We start from the raw sequence: 15,646 nt of genomic DNA, 5'->3' as shown, positions 1-15,646 counted from the left end.
AAGGAATGGGTTCAGTTTCAGCGCCACAAAGCTAGCCGCAGTAAGTTACAACAGTCCTACGACAAGGGATAAACACAATAACAAAAAATAATAACCAGCATAAAATGATCAAAAAAAATTTTTTTTATAAAAAATAAAAATATTTGATGCACTAGGGCTTCAAAAAAAAAAATGATTTTGTGTAACTTTGTGTATAGCCGTACTTTATAGAAACGTACGAGATTTCTTAGAAATTCGGTATATACGTGGGGCAAGGTAATAACATGCAACTAATTTGAATAATTTCTGGCTGTGTCCTACCTTTGACGAATAGATAGTGCAATTACTACATAATCAACATGTTCATCTGAGGTTGATGCAGATATATCGTTTTTTGACTAATTTGGTCGTCACTTGAGATTAACTGACCAGCGGCATACATTAAATGCAAAACAAGTTAAAAAAATATTTAAAACAATGGCCACAATTAACTTTTATACTACAAAAATAAAATAAACTATTGAAACAAACCGTGACTTTAGCTTGAAATTATTTTTTGCTTACTATTATTTTTTTTTTCTTTATTTATTTATTTCTCTATCTTATAATTTTAAGGAAGGCTATTTTTTTTTTAAAAATTTCTGATGTTTTTGTTTTACGTATGTTTCCCAATTCCCTTTGGTTAGGCGGAAGCATATAAATAGAATAGATTTCCTTGTTGGAGAATTTTTAACTTCTCATTTTTTTTCTTTTTGTTCCCAGTTTGTAGAATCAATTCATACACTAATTTTCATATCGCATAACTAAAATACACACACAATGGCTTTAAAAGATAGAGTTAAGAGAGTCTCTAAGATCTTCACCAATGAACACAAGGAAGCCTTAGACAAACAAACCAAAGACAAGGAAGCTTCTGCTAAGGACGCTACAGAAGACGCCAAAGACGGAGCTGAAGAAGCTGCTGCTGAAGGTGAAACTAAGGCTGAAGAAATTGCTGCCGATGGTGAAGCTCAAGTTGAAGAAGTAGCCGACAAGGTTGAAGGTGAAGCTAAAGAAGCACAAGAAACTGCTGAAGAAGCTCCAAAGGAAGTTGAAGCTGAAGCTGAAGAAGTTGCTGCTGAAGGTGAAGAAGCTACTAAGGAAGTCGAAGGTGAAACTAAGGATGCTGTTGATGAAGCAAAGACTGATGCTGAAACTGCCAAGGCTCAAGTTAAAGATGCCAGTGAAAAGGTTGACAAGGCACACAAGAAGAATGATTTCTTTAAGAAATTATTTGGAAAATTCAAGAAAACTACTCCTGCAAAGAATTAGATGGGACAAATAAAGTTCAAAGAGGTATGATAACAGCCTCTATATGTATATGTATCGTTAATGTGGTGGTCTTTTTCTAGTATTGTTTATAAATTTTAATTGATTAATTCTTTTTAGTTCATGGAAGGAATGGTTTTTATTTTGCTATGTAGTTGTAAACCTAACAAAAAATTAGAGCTTCGCTTTTGTTTACACAAAAGGCGTGGGGATGATGCAGAGAGGAGGGGGGAGGGATTACAAAATAAGCTTAACATGATACAAAAGCTCACAAGGAATACCAAATCGGGAAATTATTTCCTTATTTTTCTTCTTCTCTTTTTAGGCCTTGGCTGTAAAAAAGTCCTGTTAATGGCGGACACAGTGACGTGTTGAAAAGTAATCAAGCCATATGGTTGTCATTACGTGCACAAAGAAACATGACCCTTTCAAGTTCTCGATTTAAATTGAGTTTTAGTAATTGTTTCATTCATGATTGAAACTATTATTTTTTGCACAGCCCTTTCTCCCCTGTACCTGCATATTGAAATGTTGTGTTGTCGCGCCGCTTTTTTTTCCCCTCCCAGAGACTGGTTGTTAACCATCTACAAGCGTTATCATTAGCCGAGATCACTAGTGGTCTATAACATTAAAAATAAAAACGATTAAAGCTTGTATACTACAAAAGAATTTTCTATTTTGATGATTTGAATATGCTGAAGTGGTATCTGGATTTTATTTTCTGGATAAGTGTCAGTGTGGCTCAGCTATGATTGCTGAAACAGCACTATTGTTTTGAGAAAGATCGCCGTTGTCAACCATTGTTGTTGAAGCAAACTGAGATTAGTTCAATGATATGGAATCAATGGCTCAACAACTAGTATTGCTTTTTGAGAGCTCATTATGCAAGCTCAATTAGCACTCAAGTAATAAAGGATTGCAACATGCATTATCACAAGCCAAAATGGAGCAAATGTGGATGCAATAAGAACAATAACTCTATTGATATCTCGGAATATTGTTAATTTATTGGCCAAAAGCAAGCACTTGGTGGAAATATCTATATTACAACTAATAGTGCCAACCACATCAAACCGGCTATTAAAATCTCGACTGAATTTGAATGACTTGCTGATTCTTCCCTTTCAGTACCAGTGAACTCGACCGAATAGGATCTATTTTTACCAACAGGTGGCAATAATTCAATTTCATAATCTTGGGTAAATTTTGCTTCTGCTACAGAAACTTCCTCTTGCTCTAAATCCACAACAACATACATGCTTCTTAATAAGTCCTGTCCGATTGCTGGTGTCAAGTCATCAACTTGAATCCTAATTAAACAATGGTCTCCTATACTTTTATACATAAATGCTTCACCAGGAATCAGAATAAGCTGCCCGTCAAAGTCAATATTGAATTCTAAAGTATCAGGACATCGTTGCACGATTAAATCATTTGTTTCCTTGTATACCCTACCTCCAAGGGCGTCAGCCATTGTGTTTAACACTGCCATGGGGAATCGAGACAATGAGGAAGAAGTATCCAACATGAATGTAGTTTTCTTGTTTCCAATTACTACAGTAGTGGTATTATTCATAGTCATTAGTATTCGGTTGACATCAACTGCAATATAACTTATTGTTTGGTTGTGCACTGCTGCAATTGACTTTAAATTTCCGCTATATTTTGCATGATCTATACCTCCGAATAGAAGCGAACCAAATGATGCATTTGTTGAGTTAAAGTAAAGGGAATATGCCGCACGGTCAATTAAGCCATTTTTCTTTAGTTCGTAAGGAAAACTTAAATTGCCGTTTTCCTCAGGGAACCCAAGTCCTAGTATTCCTTCATCCAAATTGGTTTCGTTCACGACTCCAAACGGAATTCTTATTGATTTATTGGCAAACGATACATCATCTAATCCCCAAAATCCTTGCGCGGTCTTTCCTCTAGTTAAATGATTTTCTTGATAATACTCCTTATCGTGACGTTCAAATGTAGTTGAATCGTTAAACCGGAAACTTCCCTGGCTTATGCATGAGCTCTCCACCATCTGTGTGGGTGCAGCAATATCTTCACAACTGCATCGTGTCCAAATGTCATATTGGGCGCGTCTAGGTATATGAGGTAGGCAATCTACTCCCGATCCCATTACCCAAAAATCAGCACAGCTAGTGTCAACTTGAAGTTTCACTTCATCTCGGTTTGATCCGATGAAGAATCGAGCAAGATACATGTTCTTATCGTTCAACATGTTTTGTTTCATTAATGGTTCGGGCTGGGCCGATGAATCCCGAGTTACGACTTCGAAATCTAGTCGGTGTACTCCACCAGTTGACATGGCGCCCACCGCTAGCACGTATTGGAAAATATAAAATAAATGTAACATTTTGGCATATGATTAGTTTTATTCAAAGATGAGTTGGTTTGACAAACAAACATTGAAAGAATGATGATATACTAGCCTGATATATCATTTTCTCGAAAAATATGTCGTTATTGTTTACCGTTTTACGGTCATTCACTTGCGATGTCCGATACATACAAATGAGGTCAGATTATTTTTTAGCAATATTTTGTAAGACTACAGTCACCCGCATCTGCACAATTCCCTAACTACAAATGTTAATGACCGATGATGCCGCCTCACAGTTATCACCATCGCTAAGGCGGACCAGCGTGCTCTATTTTCTGTAGGACAACAACTGGCGAATTGAAAGTAGTTTTAGATAAGACCTGAAAAATATTAGAGTTATTCTTGGTGCTCACTTTATATCATATGAAATTAGCATTGTGAAATTTCAAATATAGATAAACCGTAGAGTTGTTTCCTCTATGCTGTGTAGGAATGAAAAGGTAAGAAGTTTTACATGAAACAATAATAAATCTACAAAGTCAGGCGAAATCTTAAATGTGTTGATTTATTTTCTTGTAAATTTGCGCCTTGTGAATACAATTTAGAGTCACACTTACATTATATTGGGTTACTATGAAAATGTTGATATTTATATATATATATATGCTATATATTTAGCTAGTCAACTGGTAATTCGTAATTAATGGCCCATAAGGCAGTACCGCCCAACCCAATTGACTGGTACCAATGAATTAAATTATTCCTCTCAGCTTCTCCCATCCAAGCAGCCCAATTTCTCCCATTCTTATAAACCATGATATCGCACTTGGAATCAGCGTCATACCACATAGTTCTTTCTGCTTCTGGAATACTCAACAATTCATTCTCGCTTAATATACCAGGAAGTAATGTCAATTCTCCTGGATCAGCTCCTGACTCGGGACCTGTAAATAGGCACCCGAAATCATCACAACCAGGATCCTCAAGTTCAAACGTGCGGGCATAATTAGCTACACCTCCGTATAATTTTCGAGTATTTATTCCTGATTTAACAATCATCTTAATCGATTCTATAGTCTCTTCTTTGTCAACATGACATCCAACTCCTGACCCTGTGTCATAATTCCATTGTCCATAGTAATCGTAATTCATCAAGATGAAGTAATCCATATTTTCATCCATTTCCTGCAAGGGAAAATTCTTAAGGTGGAAATAAGTTGGTGGCAATGCAATTGAAACCTTGGTTGACATCTTAGATTTAATGGCTTTGAAAAGAAGATTATAATTCTTTCCTTCTTCAATGGTTTGTGGATATTCCCAATCCAAATGAACACCATCCAAATTGTGTTCCTGAATAAAAGCCACGATACTATCGGCTAACTCCTCTCTGTGCTCATCAGAAACACCTAGTTTGAATCTTTGGTTTAAAGAAGCATCAGCAGCCATATTGGAACCTCCAATTGCAATCATTTTCTTCAGGGATAACAATAGGAAATCTTTAAATCCAGAACCAACAGAAATAGAAAAGTCTTCATTAATCCTTGCAAATGAATAATGGACAATTTCAAATCTATTAGTGTCAATGTCGGATGCATGCATGTGTAAAATATCAAAGGGGAGATCCATCCAATATGCTACATTCTTAAAACTGGATGCAAAAACCGTGGGTAATGTTCCATATCCACAATTGGAATAACACAACGGTGGGTCGCAATACTGGGCATCAATTCCACAAAACCCAGCCAAGCTGCAACATCCATTATTGGGACATTCGGGTGGGGTTGTCCATGCTCCAGGAGCATATGGCCCACACTCGGCCATGGGGTGCGAGTTTGGTCGCGGTACTGTTCCCTCAGAAACACAAATTGTATCTCCCACACTCAAGTCATCACAACTTTCCCAAACCAAACTATTCTGGTTAAATGTTTCAATGGCATCAATACTGAGCGGATAGAAATGCATAGCAATTGATTCACATGTATCGCCATTCATCACTGTGTATTGTTCACAAGTTCCATCAGGTTTGGGAACTGGTCTCAAGTCAGGTAACTTTCCTATGCTTGTGCATATTGGTTGCCCATGTTGAAAGTGGTCAAAGTTGAGATGTGGGTTATAGAGTAAAATGGTCTCTGGGTCTAATCCAGTACTCTCCAGTAAGTCTTCTCCCTCAAAATATCGAACGTAATTACAAACACCAACTTCTGGATCATTGACAATTCTTTTGCGTTCGGCATAAGTTAGATAACATACAGATTCTGCCTCGTATATATAACTTCCAGTAAACTTGCCATAGTTTTTACCCGAAGACCACGCCTTGACAGCTTGTTGGGCTTCATCTAGCTTGGATATTCCACCTGTGTTCAAAATTACACCATACCCCTGTCTTGGATCTCCATTTGCATATTCTATATATATTGAATTAGGGATTCCATGAGTATCAATTTCTTCGTAAAGCACTTGCCAAGCTGAGTTGGTAACAAATCCAAGATTTTGCACCATATTGCCTACCCATACATAGCCAACAATGTCACCGTCGATAATCGTAAATGATTCACGTTCGGGGTATTGGATTAATTTTTTCTTCAATACTTGCAATGCATGTTTTGCATTTGATTTATGGGCTTCTGTTTTGGCACCTTTTTCAAATCCAAGAAATAACGGCTGGATGACCTCGTCTGAATCGATACAATGTGCGGTTACGAATGGACAAACTAAAAGAAAGTTTAGTATTATTCTTATTAGTCTGTGCATGATTAAATATAAGAGGATCTGGTCGAGAATAGCTGGAGGTGGAATTAGAAGTAGTTTTTATAGAAAATTGTCATTAAATAAATTAAGTAAATTTTGTATTGTTGATATTTTTCGCAGTAATTCCAAGAAAAAAAAAAACAACTATAAATTACTTTTCTCTACAGCTTCTTAGAAAGTATACTAGTGTGATCGATTGGAAACTAGGATGAACAAGAATGAAATTAGAATCTATAATTCGATTACCAAGGAAGAATAAAACTTTCTAGATGTATCGGAAAAATGTCAGCTTAAGTTTTTCTCTCGATTATGCAATATAATGACAGCATATGGCTGGAGAAACACACTATGGGACAATGTTATCAGCAATGCAAGCAGTGCTTCAAAACATGAGCATTCTGTATTTGTATGCAAGTAGAGGTTTACCTCCATATTAGTTTTGAAATAATTGTGGGAAAAATTTAATGTTTTGTAACAAGAATTTAGGTTAATGCCAAAGTTCAAGATTCCAAATTAGAGTCTTGGACAGGAGGTGAAATTACGCAATTTAGTTTTCCATATTCTAAACTCAATTGTAACAACTTAATTATAAATTAATTGATAGAAGCATAAACCTTAACAATCGCGCTTATATTATAAGCCAAATCTGAGTTACCATAAAGTAAGGTTAGAAAATGGCTATCACTTTTAAGCCAATTTACTAGTCAGATCTGGATCCCAGTTGGTAGCAGCCGTTCCACCATTGCCGAGGTCCGGGGCTATGTTCAAAGGATAAATCGGATAGAATAAAATGCACAAAAGTGAGTTATCCAGATCTATATTCAACTTAGGAATGATATCACAATGATATACCACATAGCAGCCAATTAAGCAACAATAATGGATAACAAATTCCACCACGACATCAACAGTTAGTGTGTAGGAAAAATGTCTCCTCCTTGGCAAAAAGAATCAAAAAAAAACAAAATTTCTTTTTTTGCTCTTACAATTTTTTTTTTTTTTTTTTTTAGTTTGTGGCGGAAAAGTGAGAGGTTAAAAAAAGATTTTGAGGAAACAAGAACCACCAACAAACTTCATCCACAAGTTTACAACCAACCAACTCAAAAACCACGTCATCACTTGTCGACTACAATCAATACAACCCGACGTCTCATAACATAAACCAGAACCAAACTCAAAACACACCAAATCTTATAGCGTCCAACAAGCCTGTTTTGAAAACTTGACAAAACTCATCATCGATAGCGTCTAGTGTCTTTTTTTTAATAAAAAAAACAACGTTTTTAGTCAACCCGCTTATATAAAATTTTGCATTGCCCACATTTCACTACTCAAACCGCATAGTTCGTTAGAATAACAAGATGGATTTAAGAGTAGGTAAGAAGTATCGGATTGGTCGTAAGATTGGTTCAGGTTCATTTGGGGATATTTATTTAGGTACCAATATTATTTCAGGGGAAGAAGTTGCCATCAAATTAGAAAACATCAAGGCTAAACATCCTCAATTAGAATATGAAGCTAAGGTCTATAAAGCATTAAGCGGAGGTGTCGGTATTCCATTTGTTAGATGGTACGGTACCGAATGCGATTATAATGCTATGGTTATTGACTTGTTGGGTCCTTCTTTGGAAGATCTTTTCAATTACTGTAATCGTAAATTCACATACAAGACCGTATTGTTATTGGCCGATCAATTAATTTGTCGTATCGAGTATATTCATGCTAGATGTTTTATTCATCGAGATATCAAACCGGATAATTTTTTGATGGGAATTGGTAGAAGAGGTTCACAAGTTAATGTTATTGATTTTGGATTGGCTAAGAAATATAGAGATCCAAGAACTCATTTGCACATTCCTTATAGAGAAAACAAGAATTTAACCGGTACTGCAAGATATGCTAGTGTCAACACCCATTTAGGTATTGAACAAAGTAGAAGAGATGATTTAGAAAGTTTGGGTTATGTTTTGATTTATTTCTGCCGTGGTTCATTGCCATGGCAAGGTTTAAAGGCTGCTACCAAAAGACAAAAGTATGATCGTATTATGGAGAAGAAAATGACTACTCCTAACAATATCTTGTGTAAGGGATTACCTACTGAATTCTTGGATTATATGAATTATATCAAGACTCTTAGATTCGATGATAAGCCAGATTATCCTTATTTGAGAAAGTTGTTTAGAGATTTGTTCAAAAAGGAAAACTACCGTTACGACTATGTATTTGATTGGACTTTGTATAAGTTCCAAAAGGAAAAACAAAGAGCGCAAGGCCAAGTAACTGAAGGGGAACAACAACAAGATCAACAACAACAACAACAACAACAGCTGCAACAACAGCAAACACAACCTCAGCAAGCACAAATTCCACCACCTGCTCCTCAAATACAACCTCAAGACCAAATTTCAACCCAACAACGTCTTCAAAAACAACGAGCATTATTGCAGCAGCAACAGAAGCTCACAGGAGAAGGTGGTAATTACCAAGCTTATACAGGATATCAACAACAGGAAAAGCCCAAGGTTGTTCAAGCTCCACAACAGCAACAACCACAACAAGGTAACCCAGCATGGCTTTAAAATAATACTTAATTCTACTAGTTTTTTTTTTATGTTTTTCACAGGGAGGAAAGAGCAATTTGGTTCCATACAATGTTTTCACAGTGTCACTATATGTTTTTTTATTGTTTCTGTTTATTCTTTTTACCTTGCATACTATAGGTTTTAACTTAATACATTATCTATAAAAGTCAAAGAGAGAGAGAGAAAGATACAAGAAGGATTATTGTTTTGGATCTTCCTTAGATGGTACCTGCTGCTCGGTAGACTTGTTGGTGTAATTCTTTATGAAGTCAAATACACTAGTTCCATCCGGTCTTTCTTCATCAGAGTTTGATTTGAAAGTATCGATATAACCAAAGAATCCATAGAATACATTTTCTTTATGTTCTTCTGCGTATATCTTATCATAAATATATTTCATTTTAAAAGCTTCCATTTCTTCATCAAATTTAGTGAAATCGATTGGATCGTAGTCCAATTTTTGTAAAGTTTGGTTGTAAGCTTCATACACTGGATTTTCCAATAACAATCCCAAGGCAGGAGCCTTTGGAATATTAATCTTTTTATTACCAAAGAAGTCTTGAATGATATTGACAGGACACCCGATTCTAACTACCATGGTAGCCATAGCGATCATCTTTCTGATTTGATGCAACATGAATGATTGACCATGGATTTTGATAGATACCCATTCAGTACCTTCAATTACAAATGGGTCAGAAACAGTGGTTGTCTTCATGAATCTTGATGCACTTGGATCCTTGAAATGTTTACCAATGGTGAAGTTATGGAAGTTGTGGGTACCTTCATATTGCTTCATGGCTTCGCGGAACTGGTTAAGACGTTCAGTAGAGATCTTGAAAGATCTTCTTGATTGGTTTTCAATAGCCTTAACTTGTTTTACGAGCTTACCAAATTCGGTAAGTTCACCGTCTTCGAACACCACCGGTTTATCCGTTGCATCCTCAGATTCTGGGCCTGTTGATTCAATGGTAGTTCCAATTGAGTCTAATTGTTCTTGAGTAATACCTGCATCCAAGATCTTTTGATGGGTTTCTTCCCACCACTTGGCACCTTCTGGATCATCGTGGAACAAATCTGGACACTTTGCACGTTTTTCTTCAAGTAAGTCACTCAACACAGTGTTTTTCTTTGGTGGTAACAAGGAATAAGTTGGTAATAAATATTCGTAAATTCTTGAACTACACAACTTACGACAATCGAATCCCTTGGTAGTTCTTTGAATACCCCAAACTCTGATTTGATCAGGTAAATGTTCATTGATCTTCTTGACGATATCAGGATCTTCAATAATCAATTTTAAAGAAACAACGTTACCGGCAGCATGAACACCTTTATCAGTTCTTGCAGCTCTCATGAAACCAGATTTCTTCATATCTTCAGCGTTTTCACGAGAAATAGCGCCCGCTTTACCAAAGGCATCATAAAGATCACGTTCAATCGTCTTGATAGTTGGATCATTTTGTAATTGCATACCATTGTACCCAGTACCACAATACCCAATCATTACGGCACATTTACGTTTAGGTTTACGCTCTGATTTGATAGGGTTTCCATGTTCGTCTAAAGGAAATTCATAGTTGCTACAACTGTTAGTATAAAAATCCATATTTTAGGAAAACAATTGTAAAACATACGTACTTTCCATCCTCATATTCCTTCTTACGTCTTTCGACACCAAGTTGTTTTCTAGTTCTCTTGGCCTCACTCTCGATCCGATCGCCAGTACGAGTACGGGTCCATTTACTCTTTTGGTCGCGTTTATATACCGAATCATCTACTTGATCGTCGTAGTGGATGGTCTCCGACTTCTGCTGGTTTTCTGCTTCAGACATTCGAGTGAGTTTGTTGTTGAGAAGCTTAATTATCGGTGATTCTGGTCCTCACTATTGCAAAAGATTTTTCGGCCCTCATCGCACAACTACCTAAAACAAAAAAAAATTATTCAAGATTATCAGACTGAACTGAAAGTGAATACAACAACATACTAGCCAGTCACCATGAGACCATTAACAGAAGAAGAAACCAAAGTTGTATTTGAAAAGTTAGCTAATTACATAGGACGAAACATCTCCTTCCTTATAGATAACCCAACAAATCCACATGTATTCCGACTCCAAAAAGATCGAGTTTATTACGTTTCTGATCAAATAGCAAAGTTTGCTACCAGTGTATCCCGTAATAACTTAATGTCCTTGGGAACTTGTTTTGGTAAGTTTACCAAGACTGGTAAATTCAGATTACACATCACTGCATTACCTTACTTAGCTCAATATGCCAAGTTTAAAGTATGGATTAAGACCAATGGTGAAATGCCATTCTTGTACGGAAACCATGTATTAAAGGCTCATGTTGGTAGAATGAGTGATGACATACCAGAACATGCTGGACTTATTGTATACTCCATGAACGATGTTCCTTTAGGGTTTGGTGTAAGTGCTAAATCTACGAATGAAGCTAGAAGTTTAGCTCCTACTGGTATTGTTGCATTTAGACAAGGTGATATTGGTGAATACTTGAGAGATGAAGATACTTTATTTACATAGGTAACGTTTGTAGACTTAATGTTATATTAATAGAACTATTTACAAGCTGTAGTATCTAATAGTGCATGACTGATTTCCTCAATAAATATCCTGGCACACCTTGAGTGGAAACATATTGTAAGTTAACAAGGTTTTCAAATTGTTTAGAAATACTCATGGAGAATGCCTCTTCCTTGTTATAATCTTTCTTGGTGAAATCAGGGCGGATTTGTAATATTCCAGTATCTTTCCAGAATGCCATTAATTGTCTGGTATCGTCTTTGGTTAATGGAGTCATTTTGAATTCTTTAACACCACCATTTTGCAAGAGCTTTTCGGCAATTTCTCTATCGAAATATTTCTTGTTGGCAAATGGATCATATTTAGTTTGATCAAGAGCAACTTCCATAGTTTCTCTATGTTGGCTTACAGCGGTAGTGTTGGCTAAAAGAACACCACCTTGTGCAAAGTTTAATTCACCACTGGCACATTTAAATAAGAAATCAGCCATTTCAAATTGGGTTGCGTGAATTGAAGTGAAATCTGGATGTTTATATTCAGTCACTGGGAACTCAGCCAAAGTGTTGAAATCATCAACTGTAACAACAACTGGAACAGTTTTAGAATGTGCCTTTAATTGGTTAATGAAGAATTGGAAACCTTGAGTTGGAGTAGAACTTCCAAAATCATGACATTGGACAAGATATTCATATAATGTGTTAGTTCCAGCTTTAAGAGCAACTGGCTTACCCTTGACAGAAAATTTGACATCTTCAGTTAATTTTAATGTCTTCAAGGTAGCTTCATTAACTTGTCTGAATTTGTATACCCATCTCTTAGTTAACATTGGTTGCTGATATAATCCCAAGTCTTTGTTAAAGATGTAATCACTAGTACCATTGGTGATGACCTTAGGAGTATCAAAATGTAATATAAGTGTCTTATCTTGACCAAACTTTTCCAAAGCTAAACCAAGGGTTTGAGTGACAAGAGTGGACTTACCAATAGCTTGATCACCAGTAATATATACACGATTGTCCTTGGAGTTACCTTCTAATTTGCTAATAAATTCTTGGTTCAACCTTTGAGTATTTTCATTAGCTAATGTAACAGGATGTTCAAACAATTCATGATATTGACCTTTCTTAAATCCACCAAATTTGCTTAAGGCAGCTTCAACGCTTGGAGAATATCTGGCCATATGACTGTTTGCTTTCAAATTCTTAACATTTAAATTTGGAATTGGAGGTAATTCAGAGGCATACTTATCCCAGTTCAAGTTGTAAACAGCATCACGGAATTTATGATGGGTCATACCTGATTTCTTTGGTTTGGCTGGTTGGTTACTGGCTGACCATTTCTTGGTTCCTTGGGCTTTCTTAGGACCAGTTAACTTAGCTTTTGGTGCTAATAAGGCTGGAGTTGTGGAAATTGCTCTGAGCCCAATTGTGGCTTTCGAACTAACCACCAATCTATTTGTAGCTCTTAACATTTTTTTGGAGTATATGTACAAGTTAGACTCGCTTGTCTATTGGTTGTAAAAAACTTTCTTAACTAGGGTTTGATTCTGTTGAAATTTTTTTTTTTTCGTTGTCAGAATTGAATCGCTACACGACTTTGTTTCTACAGTAGAGAAAAAAATTTTTAATGTTCTTCTTCCGCACTTTCGCATCTCACCAATTTTGGCAGCACTTTCTTTTTATAACCATTGGGTTACAACTCAATGATCTCTATACTCAAACAATGTCAATCAATACGATATAGTCAGGTAAGTCCCGTGCTATCATTGGCAAAGAGATTTGCTTCTAAAAGACCCGCACATAAGAAATATAGTCGACCTAAAGCTGTGCTGAAGTCAGCTGTCGACAAAAATGATGATGCGCAAAAAAAGGCGGAAAGTATATTTTCATTTGGTAAGTTTTCACAATTACATACACCTTCTTTGAAAGAACGTGAGTCGGCTTCTCAAGCAATTGCTAAGATTCATGAGTTTGACCAATTGAGAATCTTTCCTTCTGTACGTAAAGCTATGCTTGAAGAAATCAAGTCACAATACAACATGAAGGGCAAGACTGAATCTGACTTACACCTTGAACCTACACCAGTTCAAATTAGTGCTATCAGAAAAGTTAACCAATCTAGAGACATCAAGCTTCCTGAAAATTTTGAAGAATTATCAGAAGGTGAAAGGATTGCTTTAACTATACTGCAGGAAAATCAAGCTAACAGGTTGAAGGTTTTCACGATTGCTGCTGAAACTGGTTCCGGTAAAACTTGGGCTTATTTGGCTTCTGTGTTATCTAAATTAAAGGAAGATGACATGAATGTTTGGCAAGAAAGTCCAGCTAAGTATCAACAAAGTAAAGATCATGCTATTATTAGATCGGTTATTTTGGTTCCTACTCATCAGTTGGTTGAACAAGTTTATGATACATTGGCGAGAGCCACTACTATCAAGCTTGATCACAGTAAGAATGTTCATCCTCAATTCAAACCATTCTTGGAATTGGATGAAAACAAAACTTTGGGACTTTCAGTCATGAAATGGTCGCAAGGTGATCCTCCAACCACTTTATTTGATAGATGTGAGCAAGGTCGCTTGGATGTATTGGTTACCACACCAGCTAAGATTTCTTCATTAAGCAATTTAAGAAACTTTACTAGACCATTGAAGTATTTCAACCTGGTTAGATACTGTGTTATTGATGAAGCTGATACATTATTTGATCAATCTTTTATTGCTGATACTTCGTTTGTTCTCAAACATATGCCTCGATTAGTTGATTTGATTTTGGTATCTGCAACCATTCCTAAAGAGTTCCAAAAGATTCTTAAAGCAAAATTCCCAGATCAAAAATCATTAATCAATGTTCAAACTCCGCAATTACATAAGATTCCAAGACGAATCAAGGTCTTTACTTTAGATGCTGAATTACCTCCTTATAATGGTTCTAAAACTAGATGTCTTGCACAAGCACTTTATGCGATTGCAAAAGATGGTACTGATCCAGGTTATGTTAAAAGAATTGTTATATTTGTCAATAAAAGAGATGAAGTTAAACCGTTGGTTAAATCAATGACTGAAAAGTTCCATCATAAACCACATGATTTCTATGGGATCACTCAAGATTTATCCAAGGAAGAACGTGACAAGTTGTTGAAACCTTTCTTACAACCAGCGGGATTAATTGAAGATGATGAACATAAAAGTAAATACAAAGTGTTGGTTTGTACTGATGCTTTAGCTCGTGGTGTCAACTTCATTGGTGTTAAAAATGTGGTTATGATTGATTTACCTCATAATTCGGTTGATTTGGTTCATCGAATTGGTAGAACTGGTAGAATGAAACAAAATGGAAGAGTATTTGTTATTGTTGATAGAAAAACAAGAAAGAGTTGGATTAAAGGGTTAGGAAATGCTATTACTAAAGGAGCTACAATTGGATAGATATTTATTAAGGTATGTTAACTTTTTCAAATGGTTCCTTTATATGATGATTTTTCAAGATTTTTCAGACGTTAGACTTCCTAATTACATTGAGGAGAACATCTTGCTTATCTGACCAGGAATCAAGGCTTTAGAGTTTGAATTTCATAATACTAACAAATCTAGGGTTACCTGTACATAGAATTAATTTCATAATTTGAGATTAATATTGTTGTAAGACCAACACCTGGGAATTCGCTTTATCTACTTACCGATTTTCACTATGGTATGATTAGACTATACGCCCCAGGAAAATTGATATCTCCAAATGATTATAAGTCACTGTTCACATTTTAGTCCATAATGTGTTTAGTGGTCACGTTTGGATACATCTGTAGATAAAACATAAACAAAGATTTATCCATTTGGAAAAGAACAACCACCAACGTGATTTCTTTTTCAGGGTCCAATTTGATAGGATTGGTAGAACTAATCCTGGCCACCTATTTAATTAAGACAGATATCTATGGACTGGGTTCTAGTTTATAGATTTTGTCTAAATTGCGTATCGTTCCAAGGATCTGTTTCCGCTAATCTTGACTTAGTATTGGTCCGTTTTATTTAACAGGAAACTGTGGGGTTTGGATTTTGTGTATGAATTATAATTTATTCCTCGGGATAAGAAAAACAAATAAAATAATGGATAATGGAAAAATAGTTAATAATCTTTTCTTTTTTTTTC

General features: G+C 35.9%; 8 protein-coding genes across 8 annotated transcripts; 4 read left to right on the top strand and 4 right to left on the bottom strand. All coding sequences in view use genetic code 12, as the record gives it.

The window, feature by feature from the left end:
* Positions 1-732: 732 nt before the first annotated feature.
* On the top strand, positions 733-1,414 carry SPAPADRAFT_63293 (uncharacterized protein; the record flags this gene model as incomplete). The annotated part of the gene is made up of 1 exon (XM_007377372.1): positions 733-1,414. One exon carries the CDS (start codon positions 799-801, stop codon positions 1,288-1,290), a length of 492 nt encoding a protein of 163 aa, XP_007377434.1.
* A 472-nt stretch (positions 1,415-1,886) lies between these two features.
* SPAPADRAFT_157531 (uncharacterized protein) lies at positions 1,887-3,725 on the bottom strand (the record flags this gene model as incomplete). The annotated part of the gene is made up of 1 exon (XM_007377371.1): positions 1,887-3,725. The coding sequence occupies one exon, from the start codon at positions 3,653-3,655 to the stop codon at positions 2,327-2,329; it is 1,329 nt and encodes a 442-aa protein (XP_007377433.1).
* Positions 3,726-4,300: 575 nt separating this feature from the next.
* Positions 4,301-6,239, bottom strand: SPAPADRAFT_157529 (uncharacterized protein; the record flags this gene model as incomplete). Its single annotated transcript, XM_007377370.1, has 1 exon — positions 4,301-6,239. The coding sequence occupies one exon, from the start codon at positions 6,119-6,121 to the stop codon at positions 4,301-4,303; it is 1,821 nt and encodes a 606-aa protein (XP_007377432.1).
* A 1,207-nt stretch (positions 6,240-7,446) lies between these two features.
* HRR25 (serine/threonine protein kinase) lies at positions 7,447-10,879 on the top strand (the record flags this gene model as incomplete). Its single annotated transcript, XM_007377368.1, has 2 exons — positions 7,447-10,535; positions 10,594-10,879. A coding segment is annotated over one exon (919 nt), but the record flags the coding sequence as incomplete, so codon positions are not given.
* Positions 9,152-10,824, bottom strand: SPAPADRAFT_157524 (pseudouridine synthase; the record flags this gene model as incomplete). The annotated part of the gene is made up of 2 exons (XM_007377369.1): positions 9,152-10,535; positions 10,594-10,824. The coding sequence occupies 2 exons, from the start codon at positions 10,785-10,787 to the stop codon at positions 9,152-9,154; spliced, it is 1,578 nt and encodes a 525-aa protein (XP_007377431.1).
* Positions 10,880-10,928: 49 nt separating the features above from the next.
* On the bottom strand, positions 10,929-13,014 carry SPAPADRAFT_63290 (mitochondrial 37S ribosomal protein mS29; the record flags this gene model as incomplete). Its single annotated transcript, XM_007377366.1, has 1 exon — positions 10,929-13,014. The coding sequence occupies one exon, from the start codon at positions 12,967-12,969 to the stop codon at positions 11,554-11,556; it is 1,416 nt and encodes a 471-aa protein (XP_007377428.1).
* NIP7 (ribosome biosynthesis protein) lies at positions 10,953-11,498 on the top strand (the record flags this gene model as incomplete). The annotated part of the gene is made up of 1 exon (XM_007377367.1): positions 10,953-11,498. The coding sequence occupies one exon, from the start codon at positions 10,953-10,955 to the stop codon at positions 11,496-11,498; it is 546 nt and encodes a 181-aa protein (XP_007377429.1).
* A 166-nt stretch (positions 13,015-13,180) lies between the features above and the next one.
* SPAPADRAFT_63289 (ATP-dependent RNA helicase) lies at positions 13,181-15,613 on the top strand (the record flags this gene model as incomplete). Its single annotated transcript, XM_007377365.1, has 2 exons — positions 13,181-14,937; positions 15,091-15,613. One exon carries the CDS (start codon positions 13,201-13,203, stop codon positions 14,923-14,925), a length of 1,725 nt encoding a protein of 574 aa, XP_007377427.1.
* Between the last annotated feature and the right edge of the window lie 33 nt (positions 15,614-15,646).

The sequence above is a fragment of the Spathaspora passalidarum genome (assembly GCF_000223485.1).
Source record: "Spathaspora passalidarum NRRL Y-27907 unplaced genomic scaffold SPAPAscaffold_7, whole genome shotgun sequence".
NCBI classification, from domain to species: Eukaryota; Fungi; Ascomycota; class Pichiomycetes; order Serinales; family Debaryomycetaceae; genus Spathaspora; species Spathaspora passalidarum.
The sequence above is the reverse complement of the archived record's forward strand: the minus strand, read 5'-3'. Positions and strand labels throughout refer to the sequence as shown.